The following is a 15,399-nucleotide window of genomic DNA, read 5'->3' on the forward strand; positions in this document are numbered from 1 at the left end:
GCTCTCGCCTTCGGTTGAAGCACCGGACCGCCCCCCGCGCCCAGGCGGCCTAGCTGCCGCGGGTCAACCCACGCGGGCCACCAGCAGCGCCGCTCGAGGCTGAGTCAGATGGCCTCGGCTCCAGCACGAGTCGTCATCACGGGAGGCTGTGGCTTCCTCGGTCAGATGCTAGCTCGGTCGCTGCTGCGCCGAGGCACACTCTGCACGCACACGGCTACCGGCGTGGAGGGCTCCGCTCCGATCGGCGAGCTGGTGCTTGCCGATGTCGCATCGCCGCCGCGGCTGCTCTTCGAAGAGCTCGAGCAGCGGGCCGAAATCGCAGTCGGTGACGTGTCGGACGCTGAGTTTTGCCGCTCTCTCGTCGGCCGTGGCGACGGACCGCTCTCCGTGTTTCACCTGGGCGCCGTGATGTCGGGACAGGGCGAGGCCGACTTTGACCTGTGCGTCAACGTCAACTTGCATGGCACCCTTCACATGCTCGAGGCGGCGCGGCGCTGCGGCGCGCCTCGGCCGCGTTTTGTGATGACTTCCGCCGGAGCGACGCTCGGCTCTGGCGCGCCAACCGACTGGGTGACCCAGGACGACGCGGTGAGCGACGCGACGCGGGCGACGCCGCACACTACCTACGGCATGACCAAGGCGTGCGCGGAGCTTCTGCTCGCCGACTACTCGCGCCGCGGCTTTGTCGACGGCCGAGGCTGCCGGCTCCCTTCGGTAGTGTGCCGCGCCGGCGCGCCCAACGCAGCGACGACGAGTGTGTACTCGGCGGTGGTTCGCGAGACGCTCGCGGGCGTCGACACGAGCAGCCCGATCGGCCCTGGCGTGGGCCACGCAGTCGTCGGCCACCGCCCCGCCGTCGACGCTCTGCTGACGATGCACGAGGCGAGCGCCATGGCGGTCGACGCGACGCTCGGCTTCGACCGCACGGTCTTCGTGCCGTCGATCGCCGTGACTCTCGCCCAGCTGGACGCTGCGGTTCGCGCCGCGGTGCCGCCGCACGCGGCCAGCCTCCTCGGCCGCGTCACGTACGATGTGGACGAGCGGCTCTCCGCCGCAGTCGGTTCGTTCCCGACCCGCGTGACTTGCGAGCGTGCAAAGGCAACCGGGCGGGGCCCACACCCCGCGGACTCTCGGCGGGCATAAGTCACAGGCGGAGTCGCTTGTGTAGGCGATTGGCATGTGGGGCGACGAGCTCACCGCCGCTGACCTCGTGCGCCACTACGCCGAGGACTTTCCGGACGCACTGGCGGAGGGGGTGACACTTCTGGGCACGGACAACTAGAGCCTAGACACAGAGTTTATGGCGCGCTAAAGCTCCTTAAACGGCGCAAGTAGTAGTAGAGGCAACTGCCGTCCGCGGGGACCCGTGGTTGAGCTCCCGACCATCTCATCACACTGCCTCGTTCTAGCCTCCACACACCCGGCACCAACTTGATTCCCGGATCGGCGTCTCACGGCCGGGTCGCGGGACGGGGAGGGAGGGGGGTCGATCCGTAAATCCGTAAATCCGTAAATTTGTAACCAAAAGCCACCAGGGAGTCCCCCACCGCACCCAGCTACCAGGCAGGCAGAGACTCAGCGCTCGCGACATGCTGAGAAGCCGGGGGCTGGCCTCTCCAATGCTCGCGCAGCGCTGTCGGCTGTCTGCACGCGCAGCGCTCTCCGGGGTCCGGGCGGCCCACACGGTGGGAGGGTCGACGACCGTACGACTGTAACGCTACGTATATCTCTTAACAATCACTTGTTCGCGCTTGCGCTGCGCCTCTGCGAGTGCGTCTATCAACCCCTCACGCGTGCGCATAATCCCCTCCATCTTGTCGTACAGCCTTGACCTCTCTGCCTCTGCGGCATCAGCGCGCCTCGCCTCTGCCTCCATCGAAATCTGCAGCGCGTCGAGCTGCTCGCGCAGCTCGGCCTGCATCTTGGCCCGCATCTCGCCGATACGCCACTCACACTCAGCTCGAGCTGCATGATTTGCCTGGTCGGCCATCCGCTCAGCCGCTTTGATGTCGCTGTCCTCAGGTTGTCGCAGTCGGAGCGCCTCAGCTCTTGTGCCGCAGCAAGCTCATCCCGCGCCGATGCGAGCGCCTTCTTCATAGCGTTCGCAGAGCGCTGCTCAGAAGCGAGCTCCTTGGTCTGTGACCGCAACTTCTCTTCCAACTCCTGCCGGAGCAGCATCTCAGCAGTCGCACTACTCGCGGCTGCATGGATGTCCGAGGCCTTTAGTGTGGTTTGCGCGTCTGTGCTGACGAGAGTGCGGGAGATGCTGCCCTCGTGCTGAACAGAGATTGCGCCAGCGGTAGCAGTGCTGCTTCGGCACACAACAACATTGCTCGTGGCCGAGCTGGCATAAACCGCCGCACCAGCCTCTGCGGCTGCAGCGGTGCTTCGGATCGCGTCGAGCACCGCGCCTGTATCGTGCATGAGCACAGCCTCGAACATACTGAGGTTGGCTATTCCGAGTTCGTTGAGCAGGCGCTCCAGCACAATGCTGAGCTGCGTCGGTGCCATTTGTCGAGATGTCGACGTGTCCAAGGGAACGGACGTCGCCGAAAGTCCTTCCGAAAAGTACGTCTAACGCCTCCTGCTAGCTGGGGCACGCTCCCATGCGGCTGGGGGCCGCTCTCCAGCTCGATTAGGGCGCTTTTCGCGCGATTTTACGGAATTACGAGCGGGATGGGGCTCGCTAGCCCCTCGGCGTGAAAGTGCGACCGAACTTCTGCTACACTAAGACACGGAACAACAATGACGACAGCGGACAGGCTCTCCGCACGGACCGTGCACACCAACCCGGTGCACGAAGACCCACACAAAGACCCTAAACGGACAGAAACAAGCACAGTCCGAGGCAAACCCGGTCGTCAGCGGGCGAGGCGACGGCATGCTAGATGCTTCCCTCGCCCTGCTGCTCGGTACCAACAACGCACCGTCCTCAAGATCCAAGGTGCGTCACGCAGCCGCGCCTTCGGCTGCCGCGGCTTCACCTCTGTGTGCCGCAGCTCCGCCTCTGTTCTCAGCCCCGCAACGAGACATGTCTGCCCCGTTTGTTTCGCCTCGCAGAGCCGCTCCTTTGGCTGCCGCACTCTCACCTTGGGCCGCAGTCTCACCTCCGTTCGCAGCACCGCCTCTGTGAGCCGCAACGATACATGTCTGCTTCAACATCCGTTCGCAGCCCTGCCTCTGCTGTGCCGGGCAAGCCCTGGCATCGGGGACCTGTACCTGTGTCCGTTACTCCGAGAAGAGCGGGTAGCGCGCTGAGTAGCGGCTTTGTTGAGCACCACTTGTGCCGCGGTATGCGCTGAGTATTGCGTATCAGTCGAGGGATACGAGGCTGCCCAGTTGAAGCTCTGCTTGAGCGCATCGACATCTGCCCCATGCACGGCGTGGAGTCCGTGTGGCTCGCCGGCTGTGATTGTGGGGAGCTCCCAGAGGAGGTGAAACATGTCGACGAGACGCTTGCGACGCCAGTGCAAGCATAGAAAGAGTAGCGCAGCGCAACATGTCCGAGAGTAGCGCGCGGCCCTCAACCGCTGCTCTTACGTTGTCATCGTCAATTCGGTCGCGTTCTCCGGTGTGTGTTGACTGCGCTTGTTCTGCTTTGTGGCTCCGCGCTTCCGCCATATTGCTGTAGCTGTCGAGTGCGACATGTCAGGTTCGACCCGTGAAGTTCACGCCCTGTGTTTTATCGGCCGCAGTAAGATTTCGGAACGTCCAAGATGTCCGCCTGTCGAAGCGTAAAAGTAACTCTGCCTTTGAATTCTTCTAAATATCAGCATTCTTTCTCTTCTTACTTCTCCCTACTGATATACTTACTATTGGTATACTATCGCAGTGCTATTAGCAGTGCTATAGCACTGCAATAGCCCAAAAAGACGCTCAGAAACACGGTTGGGCGACGTTTAAGGGCATTTTTGGACGCCGCAAACGAAAAACATCGAAATCTCGGAGTTTGAGATTTATGACGATTCCGACCGACGCATTGCGATTGCAAACACAACGGCCAAGACACGAACGGTTGACGACATGGATGCAGTGGCTGCCGCAGGCGCAAGCGAAAACGCTTTTTGCACTCTTGTAGCATGCAGCACACAGACTGCATGGGTTTGCCTCTGCATAGACGGGCTGATTCTACATTCCGTATTTCTCTGAAAATGCAGAATGCAGTTGCAGAATGCAGAATGCAGAACCCAGCCCAAACGAGTACCCGGTACTCGAGTACCTCGAGAGTCGTGCTTTCCTCGCTCCCCCGCCATCCTCCGCCGCTTTGGCTCTCCAGCCTCACCACCATCGGGAGGCGGCGAGGCGAAATCAGACTCGTTTCTCAGCAGGCAGCAACGAGCTCACTCGCGGCCATGCTCGAGCACAACATCGTCACGCACTGGCTAGTCAAGGTCTTCTCGGGCACCGCCAACTCGGCCTGGCACGGCACCGTCCTCGTCACCTTCATCTTTGCGCTCAGCGGCAGCAATGCCGCGGCTGGCGTCGCCGAGGCCGCTCAGAACACCGCCGCTCTCGCCGCCTCGCTGCCCCTCGGCACCCTCGCCGATCGCTGGAGCGCAGCCCGCACCGTCTGCGGCGGCGGTGCGTTCGTGCTCGTCGCCACGGCCACCACCTCTCTCGCGGCTGTCGGTGGCGCCGCGGCTGTGTCTGAGTCGGGACGCGGCCGCGCATACGCCCTCCTCGTCGTCGCGATGGCGCTGTGGGGTGTGGTCAACGCGACGATCGACGGCCCGGCACAGGCCCTGTACGCAAGCTCGATGCGCCGCGCCGACCGGACCCGACTGATGACTCGCGCCTTCCAGCTGTACACGATGGCGGCGGTGGCGGGCCGCGGCCTCTCGGCGGCGGTATTTTGGGCGCACGGGGACGCGTGGTCGCTCCCAGCGCTGCGCGACGCGATCCTGGTCGGGGTGGGGTGCGAGGTCCTGGCGGGAGGAGCACAGCTGCCGCTGCCGGAGGCCTGCAGGATGATGCTACTGGCACACAGGATACGAGATTGTGTCATGTAGGAGCAATGTGCTGCTACCGGAGGCCTGCCTGCCGGAGCAGCGGCCCCGCGGAGCCGCCCAGCGGACCACCAGAGCCGGCCAGCCGCGGAGGCAGCGCGGCGGTGCTGCAGCGAGGGGACATGGGGGCAGCGGGCGGGCCGCTTGCGCGTCGCGCGTGGCTTGCAGCCGCGGTGCTGGTCTGCTCGAACGTGCTGCAGGCGTGGGGGGCGGGGATGACGGTTCGCTTCTTCCCTCTCTATCTTGCGAGGGAGTGCCGCCTGTCGCCCGTGCGAGTGCAGGCCGTCTACCTTGCCCTCCCCGTCGCAATCTCCCTCTCCTCCTCCTTCGGGGAACGGCTCGCCGCGAGCGCCGGTCCAACCTCTCCTGCGGGGTCGTGTCGTGGACGTGTCGTGGACGTGTCGTGGACGTGTCGTGGACGTGCCATAGGCCGCGTCCCAACCATGGCCGCCCTCAAGGCGGCGGGCTGCCTCCTGCTGGTCGGCATGTACTTCGCGGCCGACTCCTCGTCGCCTCTCGCCGACTCGCGCCAGCCTCTCGCCGCCGCTCCCTCGCTCGCCGCCGAGCCTTCCTCAGCTGCAGCCGGCGCCTCGCCCGCGGGCAGTCCGAGCGACCCGCCTCCCCTCCGGCTCTCGCTCACGGTGGCTCTCTTCCTGCTGCGCGGCGGGCTGGCCAACAGCACCACCCCCCTCTCGTCCGCTCTGCTCATGGACTCGGTGGCGCCTGGGCAGAGCTCGCTCGGCGGGCGACACGTGGCCGCGACAGGTCCAGGACACGTCCGTGACGTGTCCCGTAGGCAGCGGGCTCGCTGGGCGGGCGTCGGCGGCAACTTGGTCGAGACTGTGCGCCCGGACAGCGCCCGGCCTTTGGTGCGTCCTTGACACACCGCCCACTCGCCCACCCGCGTAGGTCAAGGTTTCGTGGGCCGCCTCGGCCGCGGCAGGCGGCGTGCTGGCCGACCGGTACGGCTACCGCGCCGCCTTCCTGCTGACGGCTGCGTTGCAGGGGCTCGGCACGGCGCTCCTGCTGCTGCCCGTCTTCCCGCGAGCAGAGTACGCGGGTGCCGCGGCGCGGGATGTTGGGCCCTCGGGTTTGGTGGACCCGCTGCTGCCACGCGCTGGCAACGAGTCACAGCCGGAAACAACACGGTCAAACACTGTATCGGAAGTGCGAGGCAGAAGATCTCCAGTCGGCTCACGGTTGTGCGAGGGGACTGATTGAATTCTTTCGTTGACTTTGTTTATTGTCTCTCACAGGACTGAGTCTGAGTACTGAGAGAGGTGAGAGAGAGCCTCATAGAGCTGTCCGTAGAAGAAGGTCCCCGGGTCCCCGAGAGATATTGGTTATTCCGCGCCATGCGCGCGAGATACGGCTTTAGGCTTTACACACCGCTCCGCTATACGAGTCTGTATATACCGTATTCGCTTTGCCCCGGCGATAAGGCGAATATCAGAAGTTGCAGTCGATATCAATCCCCACGGTCTGTACTGGCTCTACCTCGTGCGCCCAACTCGCCAAAATTACCCTCACCTCCACTGGTGCGCCGCGGGTGGCTCCCACTGCGAAGCACCCGTCGCCTCGTCATAGTAGTACGTCGCTCCGCTGACCTCGTCGACTAGCGCCACCCACCCGCCCGGAGGCCCTCCGCCGCCCAGCCGCTCCTCCGCCTCAACGCGGCACCCGAAGATGGCGGCCTCGGGGTCATGCCAGTCGAGGGAGACCTGGTCTCCGTCGGCGAGAGGCGCGCTCACGCCTCGCTCCAGCGCGTACCACGGCCCTCCGCTCTCTCGCCAGTAGGTTGGCCCTCTACCGTGCGACGTGACGTACGCCGCCCCGTCCTCCGCCACGCCAACCACGCACTGCATCCGCGACACCGTCAGCCGCTGCCGCTCCATGTTCCACCGGCTCAGCACGTGCTCCTCGCCGCGCCGCAGCGCGTACGGAGGGGCGGAGTAGTCTCTGGCCGGGTCGCACGCCAGCGCATTCGAGAAGCCGCGCACGCCTGCAGGAGGTGCCAAGAAGAGGTCCCGAGAAGGACTGCTGTGTGCTTGGAGAGGCTATCCCTCGGCACCTCGTAGCGGGTGGAGCACCCAGACCTGCCCCTCGCCGCTGTAGGCCTGCCCGCCGCCGCCGGCCTGCAGCGATCCGGTGTAGTAGTCGTCTTGCCGCTGGTTGAAGCTACTGGAGGCGTCGTAGTAGTCTTGCGGCGAGTCGTACAGGTACTGCCGCTGTTCGCCGCCGCCGGACTGGCCTCCGTACTCGCCGAAGGCCTCCTCGTAGCCTTGCTGCATTCGCGTGTGCGCTCGTGCCGGTCGCCACATGCCGCCGCTGATCAGCAGCGGTGTCGTGAGCGAAGCTGCAGAGCAGAGGGCGTGAAACAGCATGCGTCCTGGCAGAATACTCCGACGTCAACGAGATGCTGGGCTGCGTGAGCTGTTTTCACAGCAGGCTGGAAGTACAGTCTGTTTCGGGCATTAAGAAAACAGGATCCGGCGCCACGCCGCCGTTTCTAAGCCTTTCCACCCTCCTCCCCCAGCCCGCGCCGTGGTTTCTTAGCCCCGGCCGGCACTCAGGTCAGCCGGGCCGAGCGTGTTTCCGTGAGAAAATAAAATATTAAGTAAGCTGCGGGATCACCACCTTGTAGCCGGCGGGGGCGCCCTCAAGCTTGATGAGCAGGTCGTCGTCCGTGCCGTCGGCTGTGAGCAGGGCGCCGTCGTGCTCGAAGTACTTGCGCTTGGCCTCGCTCGCCCTGGAGCGCCTTCAAGCTTCATGGAGGCCTTGTAGAACCAGTGGGCGAGGAGGGTGCGGCGGTCCGAGGCCGTCAGCGTGTTCGACTCCCACTTCTTGAGGTTGTCCTCGTCGTCGAGCCACTCATCGAGCAGCTGCCCAAGGTAGACTTTGATCTGCCCCATGCCGCGTCCGGGTTGTTGCACGAGTATATGGGCCAAAAGCGTCGAAAATGTCCCAAAAAAGCGTGACTCGAGTTTGTGGCAGCTCCGCAGCCAGCGCGGGCTGCCAGGACGCACCGCTCGCGCGTTCGGCACACTCGGTGGACCCCACCGAGTGTGCCGAACCAACTGGAGTGAGTAGGCTCGACGCCGTGCTCGCTGTGGAGCTGCCACAAACTCGCCGCCGAGCGTGCCACCGACGGCGTCCCGGCGGAGGTGATGGAGTGTGAGACCTGAGGCTGCGGAGGTGACGCCTGAGGTACCGGCCCGTGCACAGCGACTCAGCCGGCGACCGCCACGGGCTCAGACGAGACTTGTCGACGCGTTCCGGCTCAGCTTCACCGTGGTCCTCGGGCGTCTGTCGACGTCAGGACCACCCATACAGCTCGCGGGTTTGAGGTCGCAAGAGCCAAGATGGTGGCGTTTGGACATCCCAACCATCACACAAGACAGCCTGTAGGTGATGGCGGGACGGCGCAGTGTTTGTGGCACTCGGAAGTAGGCACCCGCGGCACGGCCCCGCTGTCGGCTCTCGCGGGCTGCGGAACCGGACCCAGAAGGGGACGGTCCGGGCGAGTGTGGCAGCTCCTGCGCTAGTATGGGCACCCTCTATCATAGCACTACTGATCCTGGTCATTAGAGCTGCCAGGGATAGCGTCAGGAGCCGGTAGGAGTCAAAACCCCTCATATTTGAGACATCGTGGCCCATATACTCGTGCAACAACCCGTCCCCGCGATCAATCGGCTGCACCTGGTCGGTCTCGTTGGGCGGCACCTTGTGGTCGTCGACGCCAACCGACTGTATCAACGGAGGACTTGGGTGAGTGTGTGTCGAGGGCGAGGTGTGGAGGCGGGGGCAGCCGAGGCGGAAGGGGAGGCGACGGAGGGGGCGGAGGCGTAGTATTGGGCTGCGGCTGCAGCCCGGCACTGGCCGTGGGGCGCGGGCCTGCAGGCCTGCGCGCCTGCGGCGTTTGCCAGCCGGCGCGCCTGCGGCGCGCCGTGGTTTCTTAGATTTTCGCGGAAATCGCTTCCAATTGCTCCCACATCCCACAAGACCAAGTGCTCCAAGTGCGGAGCGGTTATAGAGTCGTGCGCAAAAGCGCGAAGTCGAAGAGAAGACCGGTAGCAGCGAGTGCCTCACCCTCCAATCATGCCTCCATACCTCCAGTCCACCACAGCAGCAGCAGACCCACCACGCTGCACGCACACTCCCAGGGGGACTCGAACCCGAATCCTCACGAACACGGGCCGGGCAAGCTACGTCACTGCAAGTCCTCCCCGCCGCCGAGGTCATACCTCAGCCCCAGACCGCGCGTCTCCCTCTTGAGGGCCGCCTCCACCCGCCCCCGCAGGCCCGGGTGCGGAGCGAAGTCCTCCCTCCACCCGCCCAGCGCCTACCAGGTATGGAGAGAGACCACCTCAACACTCTCCCTGTGAGCTCATCGGAGGCCTCCCCTCCGCCCGCCCGCCCGCCCGCCTGCAGCTCCGCCTCGCGCAACGCGCCGAATGTCGCGTCCGACACGACGCCGTCGATCAGACGGCCGTCAGAGGCGTCGAGGCCGAGGAAGGCGGCAAGCCTCGCCGCCTCTCTGCCCGGCTCCCGCAGCAGCGCCTCGAGGTGCAGCCACAGCACCATCGGCCTCTCCGCGCCGTCGCCGACGCCGACGGCATCGCTGCCATTCTCCCGCCACCAGCTGCTGCCCGGGGCCTGCAGTAGCAGCGCCTCCATCCGAGTTGCGTGCCGCCCGCCCGCGGGCGGGTAGCGGAGCGCTGCGCCTCGCCAGCCGCGGTAAAAGTCGCAGAAGGAGCCCGTAGCGCCGAACGAGCCGCCGGCACGCCCGTCCAGCCAGGCGAGGGCGTGCGCATCGAAGGGCCACCCCCTCGCGCGAGGGTCCCACCTGGCAGAGTGAGTGGAAGACTCCCCTCCCTGGTGAGCGGTGGTGCGTGGCCATGTCCTCTCGGTGCTGGCAGAGGGGGCTGGCAGAGGGGGCTGTCCCACCCGCGCCGGTAGCAGGCGCTGCATGCGTCGAGCGGGTTGCGAGTCACGACGACGTACCTTGAGAACCAAACAACTAGCAATCAGTGAGCCATTCTTGGTTGGAACGGGGCTGCGCGTCACGACGACGCACCTGGCACCGGATCGCAGGACACTTCAGATGTGATTCGTCTCATCCTTCCACCGCTGCTCGCCCCGCCGCCTTGCCGCCGCCGGGGCCCCGTCGCGCCGGCGCGAGAGCAGGCAGCGGAGCGGGGCGCGGGAGGAGAGGAGGCGCGGCGGGGCAAGCGACTCGAACTCGGACAGAGTGACCCGGCCCTCGCCGTGCTGGGAGAGGCTTTCCTCGGGCCACAGCGCCGCAGCCGGGCCCCGCCCCGCCCCGCCCCCCAGCAGCAGCACCGCCAGCCGCTCGACGAGGGCAGCGCCGCAGTACGGGTACGATGCGAGGACGACGTCGGTGGGGCGATACTGGACAACCTGCGCCAGCCAGCGGCAGCGCGCCTCCGCGTGGTGTGGCCTCGCGCCGGCCGCCGGCGACGGCAGCGCCAGCGGCAGGTCGGGCTGCAGCGGGCCGGGCAGCGGAAGCACGGCGCCGTCGGCACGCACCATGCTGAAGTGCCTAGCGCCTTCGCCGCCGCCCTCCCCGGCCGCCGCCACGCTCTGCAGCAGCCACGGCGCCCTCCGCCGCAGCCGCCACCGCAGCAGCAGCAGGCCCCCGCCTCCGCAGGCAGCCGCAGCCAGCAGCGGCGCTCCCTCGGCGACCGAGGCGAGCCAGCGAAGCGCGGAAAGGGCGGCAGCGGCTCTCTCCGCTAGCTTTTCCAGCGCCTCGGACTCCGCAAGCCTCGCCACGCCCTCCCTCAGAGGGAGCAGCGCCTCGCCCAGACGTGCAGTCGCGCGTGACCACGCCACCGCAACCTCTTCCGCCGCCATGTCTGCAGCCCGCTCCAGGCGTGGACCGACGGCGCTGCGGGTGGCGTGCCAGCCGCGGCCAACGGCGCTGCACGTGGCGCCGTACCCGACGGCGGCAGCCACGGAGAGGTGCTCAGCCGCGATAACAGCCGCCGGCACAGCATATTCGCCCGTCACGACGGCCGCCTTTTTTGCTGCCGCAGCAGTCGTCGTCGCCGCGGCGGCGGCCGCCGCCGCGCCAGCAGAGACGGCTCTCGAGGTTGAGCGCGCCCAGTCGGGGTCGCTCATCGGAGCTCTGCCAAGAGCGCGTCGGAACGCGTCGCGGTGTGAAATAGGAGGTACTACTTTATCTGGGCTTCACTTCCTAGCATCCGTGAGGATACATTGGAGCGTACTAGGGTCCGTCTGGAGTCGTCGCGTGCCTCCACAAGGAAGAGCTACGCAGTACCTGACATCCCCTGGGGTCCTGCCACTAAAGGCGGTGGGTTGGGACTCGATCAGCTTGGACGACCACGGGCACGGAGGCAAGCCTCAACGACCCGTGGCCTGGCCGCGTCGCCGAAAGGGATCGCACCACAGACCAGAGAGAGGGAGGAGCTAACCATACGGAGAGCCCTCAGAACGACCCCCTTATCCCAGGAGAGGGTGGGTGGGGAAAGCGAAGAACCGGCGCAGCCAGAGTGCTGGCGCGGTCGCAGAGCCTGGCGCGGCCACAGAGCTGGCACGGCGCGGGGCCAGGAAGAGCAGCGAGAGAGCTGCAGGAGCAGCACGCAAAGAGCGCGGCCACGAGGCACGCGGAACGTGCTTGGACGTACGTCGCGTCCTGAGTGTTCACGGAGAAAAATCCGTGAAGACTGGCAGGAGGGATGAAGACCCTTCATATGAGAAGACGCTCCTCAGTGAGTACCTGCGATAAAGTAGTAGCCTCACACGAGTTGGGGCCCCTACCCCAATCGTTGACGGCGAACTACTTTATCTGGGCTTCACTTCCTAGCATCCGTGAGGATACATTGGAGCGTACTAGGGTCCGTCTGGAGTCGTCGCGTGCCTCCACAAGGAAGAGCTACGCAGTACCTGACATCCCAAAGCAGTAGTGGAGGAGCGAGGGCAAAGGAGCAGAGGGCCCTCACAACCCAATGTAGCCGAGAGAGGGGCAACTGCTCCGTGGAACGGAGCCGCCCAGGCGGCCGAGAGCGTGGTGCGAGAGAGCAACCGCTCGGAGGAAAGCGAGAAGAGGCCGAAGGCCAGCTGCCTCGCCACGCCCAGGCGCCCACTTGACTAGAAGGCCGAAGGCGAAGGCAACGGCCGAGAGCCGATCAACCCGCCTGTGACAGCCAGGAGCGAGACGGTTGACTGCTCACCACGCCGCCGACGAGGAGGCACACGAGTCGAGGCTCGAGTAGAGGGTGAGCGAGACGAGACGCGCTCGGGCGGAGCGACAGCTGATGCAGCCGACCGCCCGCCACGCCGCTGACGAGGCAGCGCACGAGTCGAGGCTCGAGTAGAGGGTGAGCGAGACGAGACGCACTCGGGCGGGGCGACAGCTGATGCAGCTGACCGCCCGCCACGCCGCAGTTGAGGCGGCACACGAGGCGAGGCTCGAGTAGCGAGACGAGAGACACTCGGGCGGGGCGACAGCTGATGCAGCCGACCGCCCGCCACGCCGCAGACGAGGCGGCACACGAGTCGAGGCTCGAGTGGAGAGTGAGCGAGACGAGACGCACTCGGGCGGGGCGACAGCTGACGCAGCCTACCGCCCGCCACGCCGCAGACGAAGCGGCACACGAGTCGAGGCTCGAGTAGAGAGTGGGCGAGACGAGACGCGCTCGGGCGGGGCGACAGCCGATGCAGCCGACCGCGGGCGGGGCGACAGCTGATGCAGCCGACCGCCCGCCACGCCGCTGACGAGGCGGCGCACGAGTCGAGGCTCGAGTAGAGGGTGAGCGAGACGAGACGCACTCGGGCGGGGCGACAGCTGATGCAACCGACAGCCCGCCACGCCGCAGTTGAGGCGGCACACGAGTCGAGGCTCGAGTGGAGAGTGAGCGAGGCGAGACGCACTCGGGCGGGGCGACAGCTGATGCAGCCGACCGCACGTCACGCCGCAGACGAGGCGGCGCACGAGTCGAGGCTCGAGTAGCGAGACGAGAGACACTCGGGCGGGGCGACAGCTGACGCAGCCTACCGCCCGCCACGCCGCAGACGAGGCGGCACACGAGTCGAGGCTCGAGTGGAGAGTGGGCGAGACGAGACGCACTCGGGCGGGGCGACAGCTGATGCAGCCGACCGCACGTCACGCCGCAGACGAGGCGGCGCACGAGTCGAGGCTCGAGTAGCGAGACGAGACGCACTCGGGCGGGGCGACAGCTGATGCAGCCTACCGCCCGCCACGCCGCAGACGAGGCGGCACACGAGTCGAGGCTCGAGTAGAGGGTGAGCGAGACGAGACGCACTCGGGCGGGGCGACAGCTGATGCAGCCGACCGCCCGCCACGCCGCTGACGAGGCGGCACACGAGTCGAGGCTCGAGTAGAGGGTGAGCGAGACGAGACGCACTCGGGCGGGGTGACAGTCGATGCAGCCGACCGCCCGCCACGCCGCAGACGAGGCGGCACACGAGGCGAGGCTCGAGTAGACGAGGAGCGAGACGAGGCTCACTCGAGGCGGCGGCAGAGACAGCCGCCCGCCACGCCCCGCCGCCCACGAGGCGGCACACGAGACGAGGCTTGAGTAGACGAAGAGCGAGACGAGGCTCACTCGAGGCGGCGGCAGAGACAGCCGCCCGCCACGCCACGCCGCCCACGAGGCGGCACACGAGACGAGGCTCGAGTAGACGAGGAGCGAGACGAGGCTCACTCGAGGCGGCGGCAGAGACAGCCGCCCGCCCGCCACGCCGCCCACGAGGCGGCACACGAGACGAGGCTCGAGTAGACGAGGAGCGAGACGAGGCTCACTCGAGGCGGCGACAGAGACAGCCGCCCGCCCGCCACGCCGCCCACGAGGCGGCACACGAGACGAGGCTCGAGTAGACGAAGAGCGAGACGAGGCTCACTCGAGGCGGCGGCAGAGGCAGCCGCCCGCCCGCCACGCCGCCCACGAGGCGGCACACGAGACGAGGCTCGAGTAGGCGAAGAGCGAGACGAGGCTCACTCGAGGCGGCGGCAGAGACAGCCGCCCGCCCGCCACGCCGCCCACGAGGCGGCACACGAGACGAGGCTCGAGTAGACGAAGAGCGAGACGAGGCGCACTCGAGGCGGCGGCAGAGACAGCCGCCCGCCACGCCGCCCACGAGGCGGCACACGAGACGAGGCTCGAGTAGACAAAGAGCGAGACGAGGCGCACTCGAGGCGGAGGCAGAGACAGCCGCCCGCTCGCCACCCCGCCCACGAGGCGGCACACGAGACGAGGCTCGAGTAGACAAAGAGCGAGACGAGGCGCACTCGAGGCGGCGGCAGAGACAGCCGCCCGCCACGCCACGCCGCCCACGAGGCGGCACACGAGACGAGGCTCGAGTAGACGAAGAGCGAGACGAGGCTCACTCGAGGCGGCGGCAGAGACAGCCGCCCGCCACGCCACGCCGCCCACGAGGCGGCACACGAGACGAGGCTCGAGTAGACGAAGAGCGAGACGAGGCTCACGCCGTCGAGAGAGAAGACGATGCGACATCAGAGGGCTGGTCGCAACGCCACGCCGCCAGAGGGGCGGGAGGGTCTGAGAACCAAAGGGAGAAGACGATGCGACAGCAGAGGGCTGGTAGCAACGCCACGCCGCCAGAGGGGCGGGAGGGTCTGAGAACCAAAGAGAGAAGACGATGCGATAGCAGAGAGCTGCTCGCAACGCCAAGCTGCCGACAGGCAGCAGAGTGGGCTAAGGCCCAGAAGGATGTGCGACTTAGACGCCACGCCGCACGAGCGGGCCGTGGGCTGTCGACAGGTCCCAGTGGCTGCCTGGGGAGGAGGCCTACCCAGTGGGTCTGCCTGGGCCCATTGATGCCAGAAAGCTGGGCCGCAGAAGGTGACGGTCATGGATGAGAGACCACAGCACGCCAACCGTGGAGCTGAGCCAGCAGTCAAGCCAGAGCGGTGAGCCACCGCTGCGGGCCACCGAGTGGTCGAGGCCGCCGAGGCAGGAGGTGAGAGACGTCACGGCTGCTGCAGGCGTAACGGATGCAGCCACTGTCCATCGTGCGCTGCTGCCCGCCAGCAGTCTGGCAACAGCAGAAAAAGGCGCAGCAGCAGAATCTGCACCAGAAAGCGAAGAACCGGCGCAGCCAGAGTGCTGGCGCGGTCGCAGAGCCTGGCGCGGCCACAGAGCTGGCACGGCGCGGGGCCAGGAAGAGCAGCGAGAGAGCTGCAGGAGCAGCACGCAAAGAGCGCGGCCACGAGGCACGCGGAACGTGCTTGGACGTACGTCGCGTCCTGAGTGTTCACGGAGAAAAATCCGTGAAGACTGGCAGGAGGGATGAAGACCCTTCATATGAGAAGACGCTCCTCAGTGAGTACCTGCGATAAAGTAGTAGCCTCACACGAGTTGGGGCCCCT

At 66.5% G+C, this 15,399-nt stretch overlaps 5 protein-coding genes across 5 annotated transcripts; 2 read left to right on the forward strand and 3 right to left on the reverse strand.

The window, feature by feature from the left end:
* Positions 1-108: 108 nt before the first annotated feature.
* EMIHUDRAFT_232614 (hypothetical protein) lies at positions 109-1,282 on the forward strand (the record flags this gene model as incomplete). The annotated part of the gene is made up of 2 exons (XM_005782999.1): positions 109-1,077; positions 1,169-1,282. 2 exons carry the CDS (start codon positions 109-111, stop codon positions 1,280-1,282), a joined length of 1,083 nt encoding a protein of 360 aa, XP_005783056.1.
* A 435-nt stretch (positions 1,283-1,717) lies between these two features.
* Positions 1,718-2,511, reverse strand: EMIHUDRAFT_232615 (hypothetical protein; the record flags this gene model as incomplete). Its single annotated transcript, XM_005783000.1, has 2 exons — positions 1,718-1,882; positions 1,954-2,511. The coding sequence occupies 2 exons, from the start codon at positions 2,509-2,511 to the stop codon at positions 1,718-1,720; spliced, it is 723 nt and encodes a 240-aa protein (XP_005783057.1).
* A 234-nt stretch (positions 2,512-2,745) lies between these two features.
* Positions 2,746-5,009, forward strand: EMIHUDRAFT_232616 (hypothetical protein; the record flags this gene model as incomplete). The annotated part of the gene is made up of 4 exons (XM_005783001.1): positions 2,746-2,793; positions 3,061-3,148; positions 3,905-4,014; positions 4,329-5,009. The coding sequence occupies 4 exons, from the start codon at positions 2,746-2,748 to the stop codon at positions 5,007-5,009; spliced, it is 927 nt and encodes a 308-aa protein (XP_005783058.1).
* Positions 5,010-6,532: 1,523 nt separating this feature from the next.
* On the reverse strand, positions 6,533-7,390 carry EMIHUDRAFT_232618 (hypothetical protein; the record flags this gene model as incomplete). The annotated part of the gene is made up of 2 exons (XM_005783002.1): positions 6,533-7,008; positions 7,078-7,390. The coding sequence occupies 2 exons, from the start codon at positions 7,388-7,390 to the stop codon at positions 6,533-6,535; spliced, it is 789 nt and encodes a 262-aa protein (XP_005783059.1).
* A 1,647-nt stretch (positions 7,391-9,037) lies between these two features.
* Positions 9,038-11,149, reverse strand: EMIHUDRAFT_456506 (hypothetical protein; the record flags this gene model as incomplete). The annotated part of the gene is made up of 5 exons (XM_005783003.1): positions 9,038-9,348; positions 9,432-9,852; positions 9,954-10,010; positions 10,243-10,292; positions 10,350-11,149. Coding segments are annotated over 5 exons (1,460 nt in total), but the record flags the coding sequence as incomplete, so codon positions are not given.
* Positions 11,150-15,399: the final 4,250 nt, after the last annotated feature.

Source organism: Emiliania huxleyi, assembly GCF_000372725.1.
Source record: "Emiliania huxleyi CCMP1516 chromosome Unknown EMIHUscaffold_183, whole genome shotgun sequence".
In the NCBI taxonomy this organism is placed as follows: domain Eukaryota; phylum Haptophyta; order Isochrysidales; family Noelaerhabdaceae; genus Emiliania; species Emiliania huxleyi.